This window comes from Macrobrachium rosenbergii, chromosome 23, assembly GCF_040412425.1.
Source record: "Macrobrachium rosenbergii isolate ZJJX-2024 chromosome 23, ASM4041242v1, whole genome shotgun sequence".
Taxonomy (NCBI): domain Eukaryota; kingdom Metazoa; phylum Arthropoda; class Malacostraca; order Decapoda; family Palaemonidae; genus Macrobrachium; species Macrobrachium rosenbergii.
This window is the reverse complement of record NC_089763.1, coordinates 59,365,265-59,379,184: the sequence shown is the minus strand read 5'-3', so window position 1 is coordinate 59,379,184 and position 13,920 is coordinate 59,365,265. Positions and strand designations below refer to the sequence as shown.

At 33.2% G+C, this 13,920-nt stretch overlaps 1 protein-coding gene across 4 annotated transcripts in view; it reads right to left on the bottom strand.

Moving 5' to 3' along the window:
* The window catches only part of LOC136851640 (uncharacterized), a 172,251-nt gene that overhangs the window by 10,864 nt on the left and 147,467 nt on the right, over positions 1–13,920 (bottom strand). For all 4 annotated transcript variants that reach the window (XM_067126040.1, XM_067126041.1, XM_067126039.1 and 1 more), the window contains 2 exons: positions 6,170–6,279; positions 3,682–3,898 (listed from right to left, as the gene is read on the bottom strand). In XM_067126040.1, the coding sequence (XP_066982141.1) occupies positions 3,682–3,898; positions 6,170–6,279 (327 nt within the window). The remainder of the gene's footprint in view (positions 1–3,681; positions 3,899–6,169; positions 6,280–13,920) is intronic.

The window sequence follows — 13,920 nt, the reverse complement described above, 5'->3', positions numbered from 1 at the left end:
TTACTGGAGTCCAGCTACAAAAGTTCAGGCACAATGCTGCAAAATACCACCACTCTGAATATAACTGCATTACCATGAAAAGCTGATTTGAAACGTAATGAGCCCAGCCATGCAATGTTGCATCTGCAGTCATTCACAAATAACATGGTGACTGAAAAGTACCTGTACAACTGCAATCATAAGCGTTAAACCTCTTTTAACCTTTTAGACAGAAGTCGTAAAGTTGTTAATAATAATAATAATAATAATAATAATAATAATAATAATAATAATAATAATAACCAAAATCAGACCATGCAACGGACCGCTGACGCCTACGGCTTCTCGAGGCACTACATAAAAAGCCAAGCATCAAAAGGGTGAAAGAAAACCGAATTTCTCCCTACCATCATAAGAAGAAATTTAAGAAACTAGCCTACGCCAGACACCGACGAGAGAGAGAGAGAGAGAGAGAGAGAGAGAGAGAGAGAGAGAGAGAGAGAGAGAGAGAGAGAGAGAGGCCAGCACCGGACACAGGCATATTACCTGGACGATCTATAATCCCGGATAATAATAATAATAATAATAATAATAATAATAATAATAATAATAATAATAATAATAATAATAATAATAACAGAATGTAAGTCTAAAAGACTTGGAGAGGGTTTTCAGTTTATAGCTGAAGCAGTAGGAGTATATTTTGGCTGCTTTCATATGACTGCAAATAGGCAATGCAGGCTTGTCTTGCTTGCTTTTTCCTTTTAACTTTGAATGCTACTGTAGCTAAATATTATGAATATGAATATTATATCTTGCTTATATGATTTTTTTGACAATGACTGTATATTTAAAGCAAAATTACTTTCTAACATGAGATACGTAAAATAATTTAAAATTTTAAGAGCACAGAGCAATAAAAAGGAGAGGAAAATACTCAGCACAAGAGAAGATTAGAGTAATATAATTTACCACTACAAATAACAGTTTTGACATTTGAGCATTACAAAGGCAAGTAGAAAGGGGAAAAGTAGACATAAATTTTATGAATATATGAAACTTCAAACCATCTGTCCGTCACTAGAGTTTCATAGGATTTATGGACACCAGCTGGAACTCCACAAAAACGACTCCCCATCCCTAAAGCCCTCAAACTGTACAGAGTGTTGTTGACCATGAAGTTTACCGATTTTGAACCATTACAGTTGATTGCATTGAAAACTACGAAAAACAATCCTTAGTACCTGGAAACAACTTGCATGTGAAAGAACATCATAAAATCTACAGGCCAGTGTATAAATGAGGCTAAAAAAATGTGCGTTGCACATAATGGAATATACTGCTGTTACGCCTAAAACATTGGTTGCTAGGCCCTAATCACTCAAAAATTCCTTGTTTTCACATAATAAGTATTTTGCAAAGAACCTTGTCCTCGTCCTCATTTCATTTACCTATGGAGGGTGCAGTAACAAAATTAAGTGGAATTTCTCATTTATTTCTATAATGGCATCCAGTGTCCGTAAAGATTTTATTTTGTAGTTTATTTATTTTGTTTTTGTTATTCCACTTGAAGAATGTCCTCTCAACCTCTGGTGTGCTTTGTGGTAAGCAGTTATTTTCAACATGACAGCTCATATTTCTCATAGACTTCCAAATTCCATAGGTCTTACTTTACCATAACCCCTTTTTACTTCTTAATCAACTAAGATTGATCTCCACTACTGGTTATGTTTGGAACAGTTACCTCAGCAAGAAGACAAGATAGCTTGCAAAATTAAACAGCTGCTTAAATGATGGCAGCCTTACCCTTTAGAATCAACTAATGATTCACATCTTGCAACATGACGAAAGCAGGATCTGATATATCTATTCTTTTCAAGATTTTGCAGTATGCAATTTGTACCAATTTCTGCAATAGGAACGTAAACCTTGCTCTTCCATGAGGTTTCATTTTCATTAAGACCGATAAAAGGCAGATTTTTCAGCATTTAATTCTATAAAATTCAACTCAGATCTACTCCCACAGTTATTCTTTAATTCTGTACATGAGGTTAACTGATTTGAGTTCACTCGTTTAGCAGTTCTAACATGCGAAGCACATTCACAAACTGTGTTTGGACATTATGTCTTCTCAGATACTTTTGGCTTGATGAGGATATCATCCTTCTTCAGTATCTAGTGTGTTAAATACCGAGGCGTATCAGTGCCATCACAAACTGAACCATCAGCTGACCTTTTAACAACTGGATTGCACTTGGTGTCGGTTAGTTGAACAATTGGCAATTCAGAGATGACTTTCTAAAACCTTAAATTATCAGTTGTTTATAATTTCACGTTAAGCCATATTATTTTTGTTAAAACATGGCAGAGAAATGTTTGCTCACACTGAAATATATCAAAACTTTCCTATATTCCCCTACGAAATAATCATTTTCCCCATAAGTTTCCTTACCCACTAGATATTTAAGAATTCCCAACTATGTGACAACACTGACTGACCAAGGTGAGTGAGGGAACTGGGATAAAGATCCACCGCTTTTTCCAGAATGATAAAATTTTAAAATATGCCATAGTTTTTTTTTATGAATTTCTGGAAGTATTCATGTTATTAATGAAGAACAATAATTTAATGGCACGTTATAACTTCAACTTGTTTACATTTTTCCCAACTGCTGATGACGAAGTCTACAGGTTGCACGTGTCTTCCCTTCTCTTGAGTTTTTACTTGTAACTGATTTGTGCATACAGTTTAGCACTGTGTTTTCATGGCTAATCAGACTGAAATATATGAGCATTTTATGCAGTTATGTATTACTAATATTTTTAGTTTTCTTTACAATTCAAACCTATGCGAGCCATGTGCTGCAAAGCTCCATAAAATTATTCCATTTAATTTCTGACGAAAATTCGGAGAGTAATCAAACGTACGATCCCGAACCCCTACAAAATTCTTTCACACTTTCACACAAATACTCTAAGATAAATCATGGCTTGTATGTGCAATATGCACTGCATGAGATGAAACAAATAAAATTTTACAATATATAAACTATATTGTGCATTAAAATGTTTATAAGTAAATCAGCTGATAAACATCAGAAAGCTCTGGAAGATAAATGAACAAAAAGAATTCACAGACAATCAGGATAATGAACTTCGTGTTCAACTCAGTATAATTCATTTAAATCTAATATTAGAAGACAACAATCAATACTATATAAGGCTTTTGAAACATGTTTGATTTCTTATCACTAAAGTTTAAAATTTGGATTTTTATTTTACATGTTAAAACTTGACTGTTGAAAGGGCTACCTTCAACAGGTACACCTTGTACACTATTAGAGCAAACAAACTTGAGTGATGCTCACTTTTTGGCTACTGTTGCACACCACGGTCACCTAAACAAGCATTAACCTTTCATGTTCTCTAATTTGTTAACAGTTCCTGTAAAGTCTTCATGTTTACCTTAACCTGAATTCATACAGAACTACATGTCTTCAATATATTATTTTTTCTTAGAGATGAAATTTCATATGCATCACTGTTAATAAAACAAGATTCATGGTGAATGGTTTTACAGGCATGGCTTGCTCATCAAGTACTTACACAATTAGGTCAATCAAAAAAATGAAGAACACTTTGGAAAGGAAAATTCCGCGACAAACCTTGTGAATATGAATGATAAATATTAAAACGCCTTACCTGGGAAAACGTTGTTGGACTCTCCAATGTAATTTCCCGTTCCACTTTGGCATCATCAGCACAGACAGACAGCCACCGATAGCAGGGATAAGCATACATTGCTCCCATCACCAGATCAGCAACACTTGTTTCACAGACATACCAGCCTGAATCATTTCCGCCGCTGTTGTCATGCCATACCTGAACTTTTAAAATATCACCCAAATTTTCAGCCGTCCTAAAAAGAAAAGTAAAAATATGACAGTAAGGTATATGTTTCCTTGATAACACAAAAATCAAAACCACATTTTTTCATGAATATGCAAAAAAAAGAAAACAAAAAAGGGAGAGCATTTGGGGAAAGTAAGTTTCCAGTTTATGCAACCACACATAATAGATAATACAGTAATCCCTTCTTTACTCACATTAACAGCTTGAAGGTGTGTGTGTGTGTGTGTGTCCAAAATGTGATCATGGATATTAGTGACTAAGTTACGCAAAGCTACGCTAAATCTCGGCTACCAGCCCATCGAAGCACATAAAACAATGGTGCTTCAAGAGTTTCAGATGAAAAACTAAGGATTACCTATACTATGTACATATTTGATGTACTTAATACTAAATGACAAACCAGCTTCCCTTGATGTTATATGCAAAATATTTTTTTATATTTACATTTTGTCCTTTGAGTAAAGTGATCTTTACAAGTCCAAAATTACCGATACTATACACTAATGCTATTTGGCAGAAAAAATAGGAATTTTGGTGCCTTGTTTCTCACACAAAATGTTCTTAAAACAGCAGTTCCGTGCGTCTTAAGACGTAAAAACTAAAAAGAGAAACGTACTTGCATACTGAATTACATAAAGGATCTTATCGGTAGATCATTTTCTTTGGTTACTAGATGTTGTTCATACTGTTTTTTAGGGGCAAACGATTACTTAACTGTCCTTTTAACTACGTACGCTAACTAATATTCATCTCATCAGGTATTAACAGACATAAAAAATTAGAAAGTACTAAAGTATATTGTACAATAAAATGTACTAAGTGTCAGCAACAAATCATTATTGTGTCTTCATTTGGATTATTATTTATACTTAAACTTATGCTCTTACTCTGTACTTCTACATTTGATTTATTTTTCTAAGGAAGAACCTTTTGTCTTGCTCTCTTTACATGTGTATGTTTTTGCATTTTCAGTCTTTTAAGATTTTTTTAACAGGATTTCATACATTATTATTGTTTTATATAAAATTTACAAGACTGTTAATCAATGCCATCTTGGTTAACGTTAACCTACCTTACAAAAATCATTACACTTCTCAGCGTGCATGCTTCCTGTTTCCTGCACTTGATATGACGCAATTACATTGTACATTTGGCAATGATCATTCTCGTGTACGCTGTTACAGAGGTTTACGTACATTTTTGGTTTTTTCTACTTTATAATCTGTTTGGTGATAAATTAAAACAAACAAAAGTGTTTTAAGCCGAAGTATATAAAATGTTCTGGAAACACGATAAATTAACTAAACTATCGTTTCTTCATTTGATGGAACCAGTGTTCAGAAGATAACCAGTGTTCTATCGGTGCTACGACCTGATGATATATAATTACATACATTATATATAATCAGGCAACACATCCCAGTGAGGTGTTTTGTCTGAGTAAACAAAGACTACTATAATTTCTGAGTTTTCCAGAGGACAATTTTGTATCAGTCAATTTTGATTTGTCAGGACCAGTTCACTGAACACACAAAGAAGAAACACAAAAAGATCTATATTCAAAGATGATATCTGAAATGTAAGATAAAGGGAAGCTGGTTATTGCATCAATTATTGTATCAATTATATCAGATTTTTGTACACACACAAAATACCCAGTGAGATGTAATTTGCCAAACTCACCTGTCATTTACACTGTCTACTGGTTCCATTTGACATGTATAGTGCTCGAGCAGTCTGTTTGCCTGGCTGAGTAGTAGTATATTTTGTGCTCCCGTCCAGACCATTCAAACTTCACTCAGCACAATGTGCACTTACAAGAACATTTGTCATTCAGTCCAGTTACATACATCCAGCCATCCGCACTAATAAAGGTGCAGTCTTTGGCACAGTACAAATATGGGAGGTGCATATAAGTGACGGATTAATGTATATAAAACTGTTAACAACAGAAACAGCTAACTTGAAACATGCTTCTGTAAATTCTAAAAAAATTCTAAAAAACATGCAATTACTGAACAGTTTACAAAAAATGGCAAAAAGAAATCAAATGTTGAATATAATTAGAACATGACTACAGAGAGTCTGATGATATTACAACAAAAGACACCATAAATCAATGAGGGCTGCAAGTAATGAAATTTATTTGAGTTATCTTATAAGCAATTAAATTTCTTCGTATAGAATTTTTACAATTGATGTTACTTGACATCTTAGAATGGAAAGACTATAAAGTAAACAGTGATGCTATAAATGGACTTATCCAGTGTACACTTACGTTAGGATGAAAGTGCACAGAGATCCTCTGGTGAAAAGCTGGCCAGTCTGGCTGGACTGTAACTCTCTAGTCTCACTCATACCGTGTGTTCCATGAATGATGGCATAGACCTGTAAACAATTATCTATTCAATATCTTTAAAACTTTAAAATTATAATTTTACATACTGCATGCACTAATTTGCAACACTGCATAATTACAAGACATTTCAAAAGGAAAATGTTTGTTTACCAGTTTAACGACCAAGTGAGAAAGATATTTGAGGATCTCTGCTTCTTGGTCACTGTATAGGTGCTTGAAAGGCCTCTAGCAATTGACACTGATAATAGGTAAAATACAATGTTGGTTATTTTCATCAAATTGTTAGTTAGCTTCAGTAACATAAGAGAAGACAAAAGGAAACTGATGAAAGTAAAGCACAAAGAGCAAAGCAGGTGGCGCCAAAGGAATACTACACTGAATCATTAGCACAAGTTGAAGTAAGCAACATACACTTTGGCTGATTGAGAAAGGAAGGAATTAGCCTGGTCAAACACTTTCGAGGTAATGCATGTCTGCTCAATTGCTTCTGATTGGCTTTATCGCACACCAGTCATAGTTGGACATGTTGAGAAACAAGTGCTCTGCATGGGTTGATAGAAATCTCCCAGTGATCTGGTATCATTTGGCAATGGCTTGGTTCACCTTCAAGATCATTTCCAGCTGGTTCCATAACCACTGTTGCAAGGAGGTTTTTTGTCATCAGACAAGGACCTTGGAAGTGCTAGATATCTGGGGAAGGTTTTGCTCCTCATGGACAATATGCCTGTGTATCCTACCACAACTCAGTTGGATGGTGACGAAGGTCATATTAGGGTCATGCTTTTGGCCCGTAATACGACTGCACTCATTTAACCAATGGATCAAGGTGTTATTGTTGCAACAAAATGGCTATACCGGAGGAAGTTCCTGGAGGGAGGAGGTCATGGTGGTGTTGAGGATTAGCAGGACAAGGAGCAGGGCTTGGATACACAGAGGGAATGGACATCACTGGGCAGACCTTGAACCACGCATGGCAAAGAGGGCATGATGAACTTCTAAGGCTATGCCGTCGAAGACTTTCGTTCCCAACTCGCCTAGGATTGCGACGATGTTCCCAAGAACGACATTCGGGAGTGATTGGACGACTGCAGTGGCAATCCTGACTTCCTATTTTTGTCCAGCAACGACATAGCTGTTGGAGTTGCTGCTGGTTAAGACAACGGCGACAACGGCAACGACGACAAAGACAAAAACAAACCTGTATCATATCATAACCAGTGCCTTCGTATGAACACAAGAGGGCAGTTTTTTATGTTTATTGATATTCTGGAGAATGCTACAGCTGATTGTTACACCTTGCACTGGGAGTTGAAGTTTGCTGAAGGCACTTGAGAAATGCCATGCACGTGATTGCGAAGCAGAATCATCGTTCTTATCATCAGAGTACCCTCGACAACTTCTTCAGACCCCTAGCCCTCCTCCACACATGCCCATCACCATCCACTTCATTGGTAACTCGTCATTCAGCTGAGTAACACAGGCGAGCACGTCAGCACCCTTTGTTGACATGTGAGTTTTGTTCAGCCAGGAATCTGACATGTCTCAAGACATGGACCCTCTAGGTACCCCAACGCCTCTTCCGACCACTTCGCCACTTCATGACCTCGAGGAGGTACAGGACGTACAGGAACTCGGCAATATAGTGGTGTTTGAGGAGGGGAAGGAAGAGAGGGACTTGTAAACATTCTCACAAGTTTTTAAAAATCCAGCCATTGTGTGCAATTTCGGCACTACACACAGGTCAGCGAGAATGAAAAAGTTGTTTTCATTTTTAATTGTATTTTCTGTGTACAAAACAAACAGAAAAAGAACAGCATTTTACCCGTATTATATGGTAGTATACTGTACGTACAGTATAACTACTGTACTGTGTGTGGAGTAAGAGAGCGAAAAAGTTTCGTTTATTTGTTTTTAACTTTATTTTGTGTAGAAGTAAGTGTATATTATGAAACAAAATAGGAAATAAAGTAAAAACATTGTTTCATAAAAATAATGTACATCATATAAACGTACAGTACCATATCTACAGTGCCCATCATACTGTGTGCTGGTGTTGTGTAAAAGCAAATAGTACTTGCATATCGTGTTACACATTTGGGCAAAAAAGATAATAAATTATTGTCAAACATCCATTTTTTAGTTTAAAGTGTGCTTGGTTGTTGTTGTTTATAAGCATATTTAGTGTATACGGTAATTCCATATTGACGAAGTAAGGGTACGAAGTTGCCAAATTACACACGTAGAATGTATTTCACCATATTTGAAATTTCCTTATCTGGCAAGGCCTTAGATGCATTAGTACAAATACGTGGAGATTAATGACACACACACACACACACACACATTACACACATATATATATATATATATATATATATATATATATATATATATATATATATATATATATATATATAATATATATATAATTATATATGTATACAAATTTTGTTTAATATCCAATTTCCTCTACATCGGAAATAATACCGAAGGGGAATTTAGTTGATAGTAGTTCACACCTGGTGGATTCGATCCAACAACAGCAACAAACTCTGACTTCAGTGATGAGTACTCTACCATTCAGCTGAAAACCAACTTGCCAATTATAACTCCCTTTCAATATTATTTCTGAAGTACAGCTTAATGTTTGTAAATATAAAAAATGTCAGTGATGTGATGAAAATTCATATATTCTATATTCTGTATTATATATATATATATATATATATATATATATATATATATATATATATATATATATATATATATTGTGTGTGTGTGTGTGTGTGTGTGTGTGTGTGTGCATACAGACACATAATTTTTTGAAACTTTAGAAATATTACGAAACTTAGAACTTTTCACAAAGTACATATGTATAATTTCTATAAGATGGGTTCTTTAATTATGTTTTCTGATATCTCAGATCTGTTACTCTTGTTGTTTTATTTAGGTTTGTTTATATGCAGTTTTATATATATATATAAATATATTTATATATATATATATATATATATATATATATATATATATATATATATATATATATATATATATTGTGAATATAACTGAACTTATAAACTTGTATATACGTAAACTTGTGCTCTATAGAAATCCTAACCGCTTGACCGATCTAGACAAAATTTTGCACACGTCCCTCAGTTGACCCAAGGAAAGTTTTCGCGTAGGTTTCAAACCCATAACCCCGCCCTCCAGGGCACCTTATTTACTGTGGGTCCTGGCAAAGACCCAGCTAAGGTAATATTACTTTGTACTGGTGTGAAACGTGAAGTGTCGGTAACGTGGCTTTGTACACTTTCGTAACGATCGTGCAACGACTGGTAAATTGCGTCCATGCTCAGAATAATTTTCCTTCATCACCTTTGAATATTCTTTTGTCGTGTAAAGTGTGAGTACTGTCACTGAAACTGCTTTCTTTCCTGTGATTAATGATTCTGTCTAGAATCCATTGATTTAAATAAACATGTTGATCAAAACCACAACACGTGTTACTTTTTTTCTAAGGTAATGATCGACTGTCATTCAGTTTTCCCGGGCAGTGGCAGGTTGGTCAGCTAATATATAATATATATATTATTATATATATATATATATATATATATATATATATATATATATATATATAAAATATCTTATAAAAATATATTATGCAATAATGCAATAACTTTATATTTCACTGGTATAAAAAATGAATCCCATGAAGAGTGGTACAAAATATTCACAAGAGGTCTTGTATGCTACATGTACTTTTCGTTTTACTTTTTCTACTTTTGCTGTGTATTTTTTCTTCTCATAATTTCTGTAAAAAAAAACTTGCAAGCTAGGTATGATTTATGTACCTGTCATGGTTGCGTTTACCTTACAGCTGCTTTAAACTACTACCTGGTCAAAAGCACTGGTCTACATACATCATTTTTAGCTTACGTGTTCCTGTTACTCATATTGTGTTCTTTACTTGAATGAACTGTTACCTTGCCCCTGGCATTTTCCCTGTTTTCTAAATAAGGATTTTCTATCTATCCATCCATTCATTTACGTATGTACATATACATATATGTTATATATCATATATATATATATATATATATATATATATATATATATATATATATATATATATATATATATATATATATATATATATATATATATATATATATATGTATGTATATATGTATGATATATGTGTATATTATATACATTATATATATATATATATATGTATATATATATATATATATATATATATATATATATATATATATATATATATATATATATATATATATATATATATACATACATACATACAGATATTTACATATACATACATATATGATTATAATCATGCTTGATATGTGATTGTTATAAATCAGACACAATTGGGAAGAAATGAAAAGATATTGTAGGCTACATCCTAACTGGTGTCAGCTATATTTCTAAGCCATCTTTAGAGGAATGATGAAAACTAATAGATTTCAACATATACTGTACATATGCTGGCATGACAGCACACACAAACATGCAGACGGTTGGAAACCAAGTATTTGCAACTGCCAAGTGTTTTGTAACCAGAATCCTGCCCTCATTAGTGACAGGTCAACTTTTACAAATCCGACCCTCTTGCCGGAGCATGTTTCCCCATTTTTCCGGCTGTCAGCTACCTTCCATATAATTTAATGTTTTGCATATTTCTCTTTAAATTAATGGATTAAGTTTATGCATGCCTTGCCTGATGTTCAGCTTCTTAGAGGAACTTTCTTTTTATAAAACTAGATTGAATGATGTTTCTGTCCAGTGCACTGTTAGAATAAACTATCTTTTTTGCTTCTGTTCAGCGAATTATATGATTGTTCTATGTGTACAAGAATTCCACTGTTCACCTGATCATGTCTAATAAATATTCTATGCTATTTTATTATCTTTTCCCGTGTTTTTCCAGTTAGACCAATATTAAAGTTATCACAAGACTTACATTGAATTTTATATATACATCCACTAGTACTGTCGGGAAAGTTCTTTATAAATATTACACGTTTCATTGTTTTATTGTTCTTGCATGCTAAATTAACTCCAAAATTCCTAAGAGATGGGGAATATCTTTGAAATGACTATTATATGGCAGTATAAGCAGGTTTTTTGTGTTATTTTCTCTTTTGTTATCATAAAATGTCTTTTTTGCTGCTTTCAATGCATTGCCTAATACGGAGCGGAGCCAGTATATTTACATTTCTTGCCCATATTTTTAATCATATTTAATTCATCATCAGTATATTCAGGGCTACATATATATACCTAATAACCTTAAAAACATGGATGTGAAAACCGATTTCTTAAATTTATTGCTATTACCAGAGGGATGGCTGCCTACCCCTCTTGGATGCCTAATACTTAGAACTAGCGATGAGTTTAAATGCTGAGTATACTGAAAACCCACTAATATTTCTGCCTATGTTCATTCTTATTTTGGTCACAGCAATAAAGTTTTCACATCCATGTTTTTAGAGCATTATGTATAAGTAGCCCTGAATACAATAATAATGAAACAGATATGACTAGGAATGTAGGCAAGGGCGAACAGACGAATTTTTGTATATGTCAGTGAAAGCAGACATAATTATAATCCCCTGGAAAGAAGGAAAAACGATAGTTTATTCTAGTAAGGGTTTTATGAACGAAAGTTTCTCTACGAACATGAATCACAGTCAAGGCATGAATGAACTTTTTCCATTAAATTCAAAAGAAATATGCGAAAACTTTAAATTTTAAGGAAGGCAGCTGACAGAAAGGAAAAAAGGAAGCGGCCAACCGCAAGATAACCGGTTTTGTAAAAGTTGACCCGTCACTAATGAAGGCAGGACTCAGCCTACAAAACACCTTTCAGGTGCAAATACTTGGTCTCCAACTGACTGTATGTTTGTATGTTCCGTTTTGCTAGCATATATATGTTGAATTACTACTAATTAGTATCAGTCCACCGAAGATGGCTTACCAATAGAGCTGATATCGCCAGGATGCTAACAGTTTTTATATCTCACAATGGTGTTAAAATATATATATATATATATATATATATATATATATATATATATATATATATATATATATATATATATATATATATATATATATATATATATATATATATATATACTATATATATATATATATATATATATATATATATATATACATATATGGAATGGAATATGATAGGCAAAATACCAAACTTGTACCAATGAGGTCATTCAGCGCTTTGGTGAATGTACATTATTTTAAAACAAATAAAAAAATACACATTTACACTGGAATACACACACATTAAATGTATTTACGCAGGCTTCACACGCACAATGTAAAAAAGGAAATAATAGTATTAATAATAATTAAATTATATAAACACGGATATAAAAGAGGAACTTATATAAAGGCTTCCTTAAATTGAAAACATCGCAATTCTCATTTAAATTTCACAAAGGTTTTTGCCCTGCAGGTGATGTCTGCTGCAAGTACGGTGATGACATTCACAATCGGCAAGCATCTGGTGCACTCTCAGGTTAGCGCAACAGGGGACACGTACAGGTTCAAAATGTGTGGCCAATTATAAGGCGAGAAAGACGTGTTTCATAGCCTCTGTTAATCTTGTTAGATGAAGACCGAGGTTGGATATTTGCTCTAATTAATTTTTTTTCATCTTGTATTATTTAGGAGTGATAGAGAGGACTACCTCTCTAGCCATACTTTTCTTATGTACTGACTATGACAGGTTTCATGTCAGTATGAGGCACTTCCTTATAGCTGACCGCATTTTCTGAAGGTGCCGACTTTATTTCGTTGCCAGCAGCCTCATTTGAAGGAATGCCAACACGAGCTGGTAACAAACAACTCTTGGACTTCAGAGGCTAGGAAAAACAAAACATTTTTGTATTTAGTTATATCACGGAAACAGTGTGCCATTTGTCAACATAACACCGAAAGACATGACAGGCGACTAGCAGTAGTCCAGTTAATACAAGCAACAACAATAATTGGACAAGAAAATACAAACCGTAAACGGGTAATGGCAGAAGTAGTACCGATAAAATAACAGAAATCTGCCCTACAAGCCCAGACAGCATCGGGGTAAGGGCGCTGGACATGAAAGCTGGGACCCAGGTAGCGACAAGGGATTTCCGATTTCCTTGAAGACACAACACATACATAGCTTACCCGAAAAGCACAATAGCCAGTCAGTAGACAGCGGGCCTGTTTATTAAAATTTTAATGGGTAAGGTATATATGTCACTGTGTCACTTTCTAACTTTTATAGAAAATAACACTACTTGCTATATATATATATATATATATATATATTATATATATATATATATATATATATATATATATATATATATATATATATATATATATATATATATATATATATATATATATATATATATATATATATATATATATATATATATATATATACATATATACATATACATACAAAATTTATAATTATATATAAATACATGTATGTATATTTTATACATTATATATATATATATATATATATATATATATATATATATATATATATATATATATATATATGTATAAATTTTATATATATATATATATATATATATATAATATATATATATATA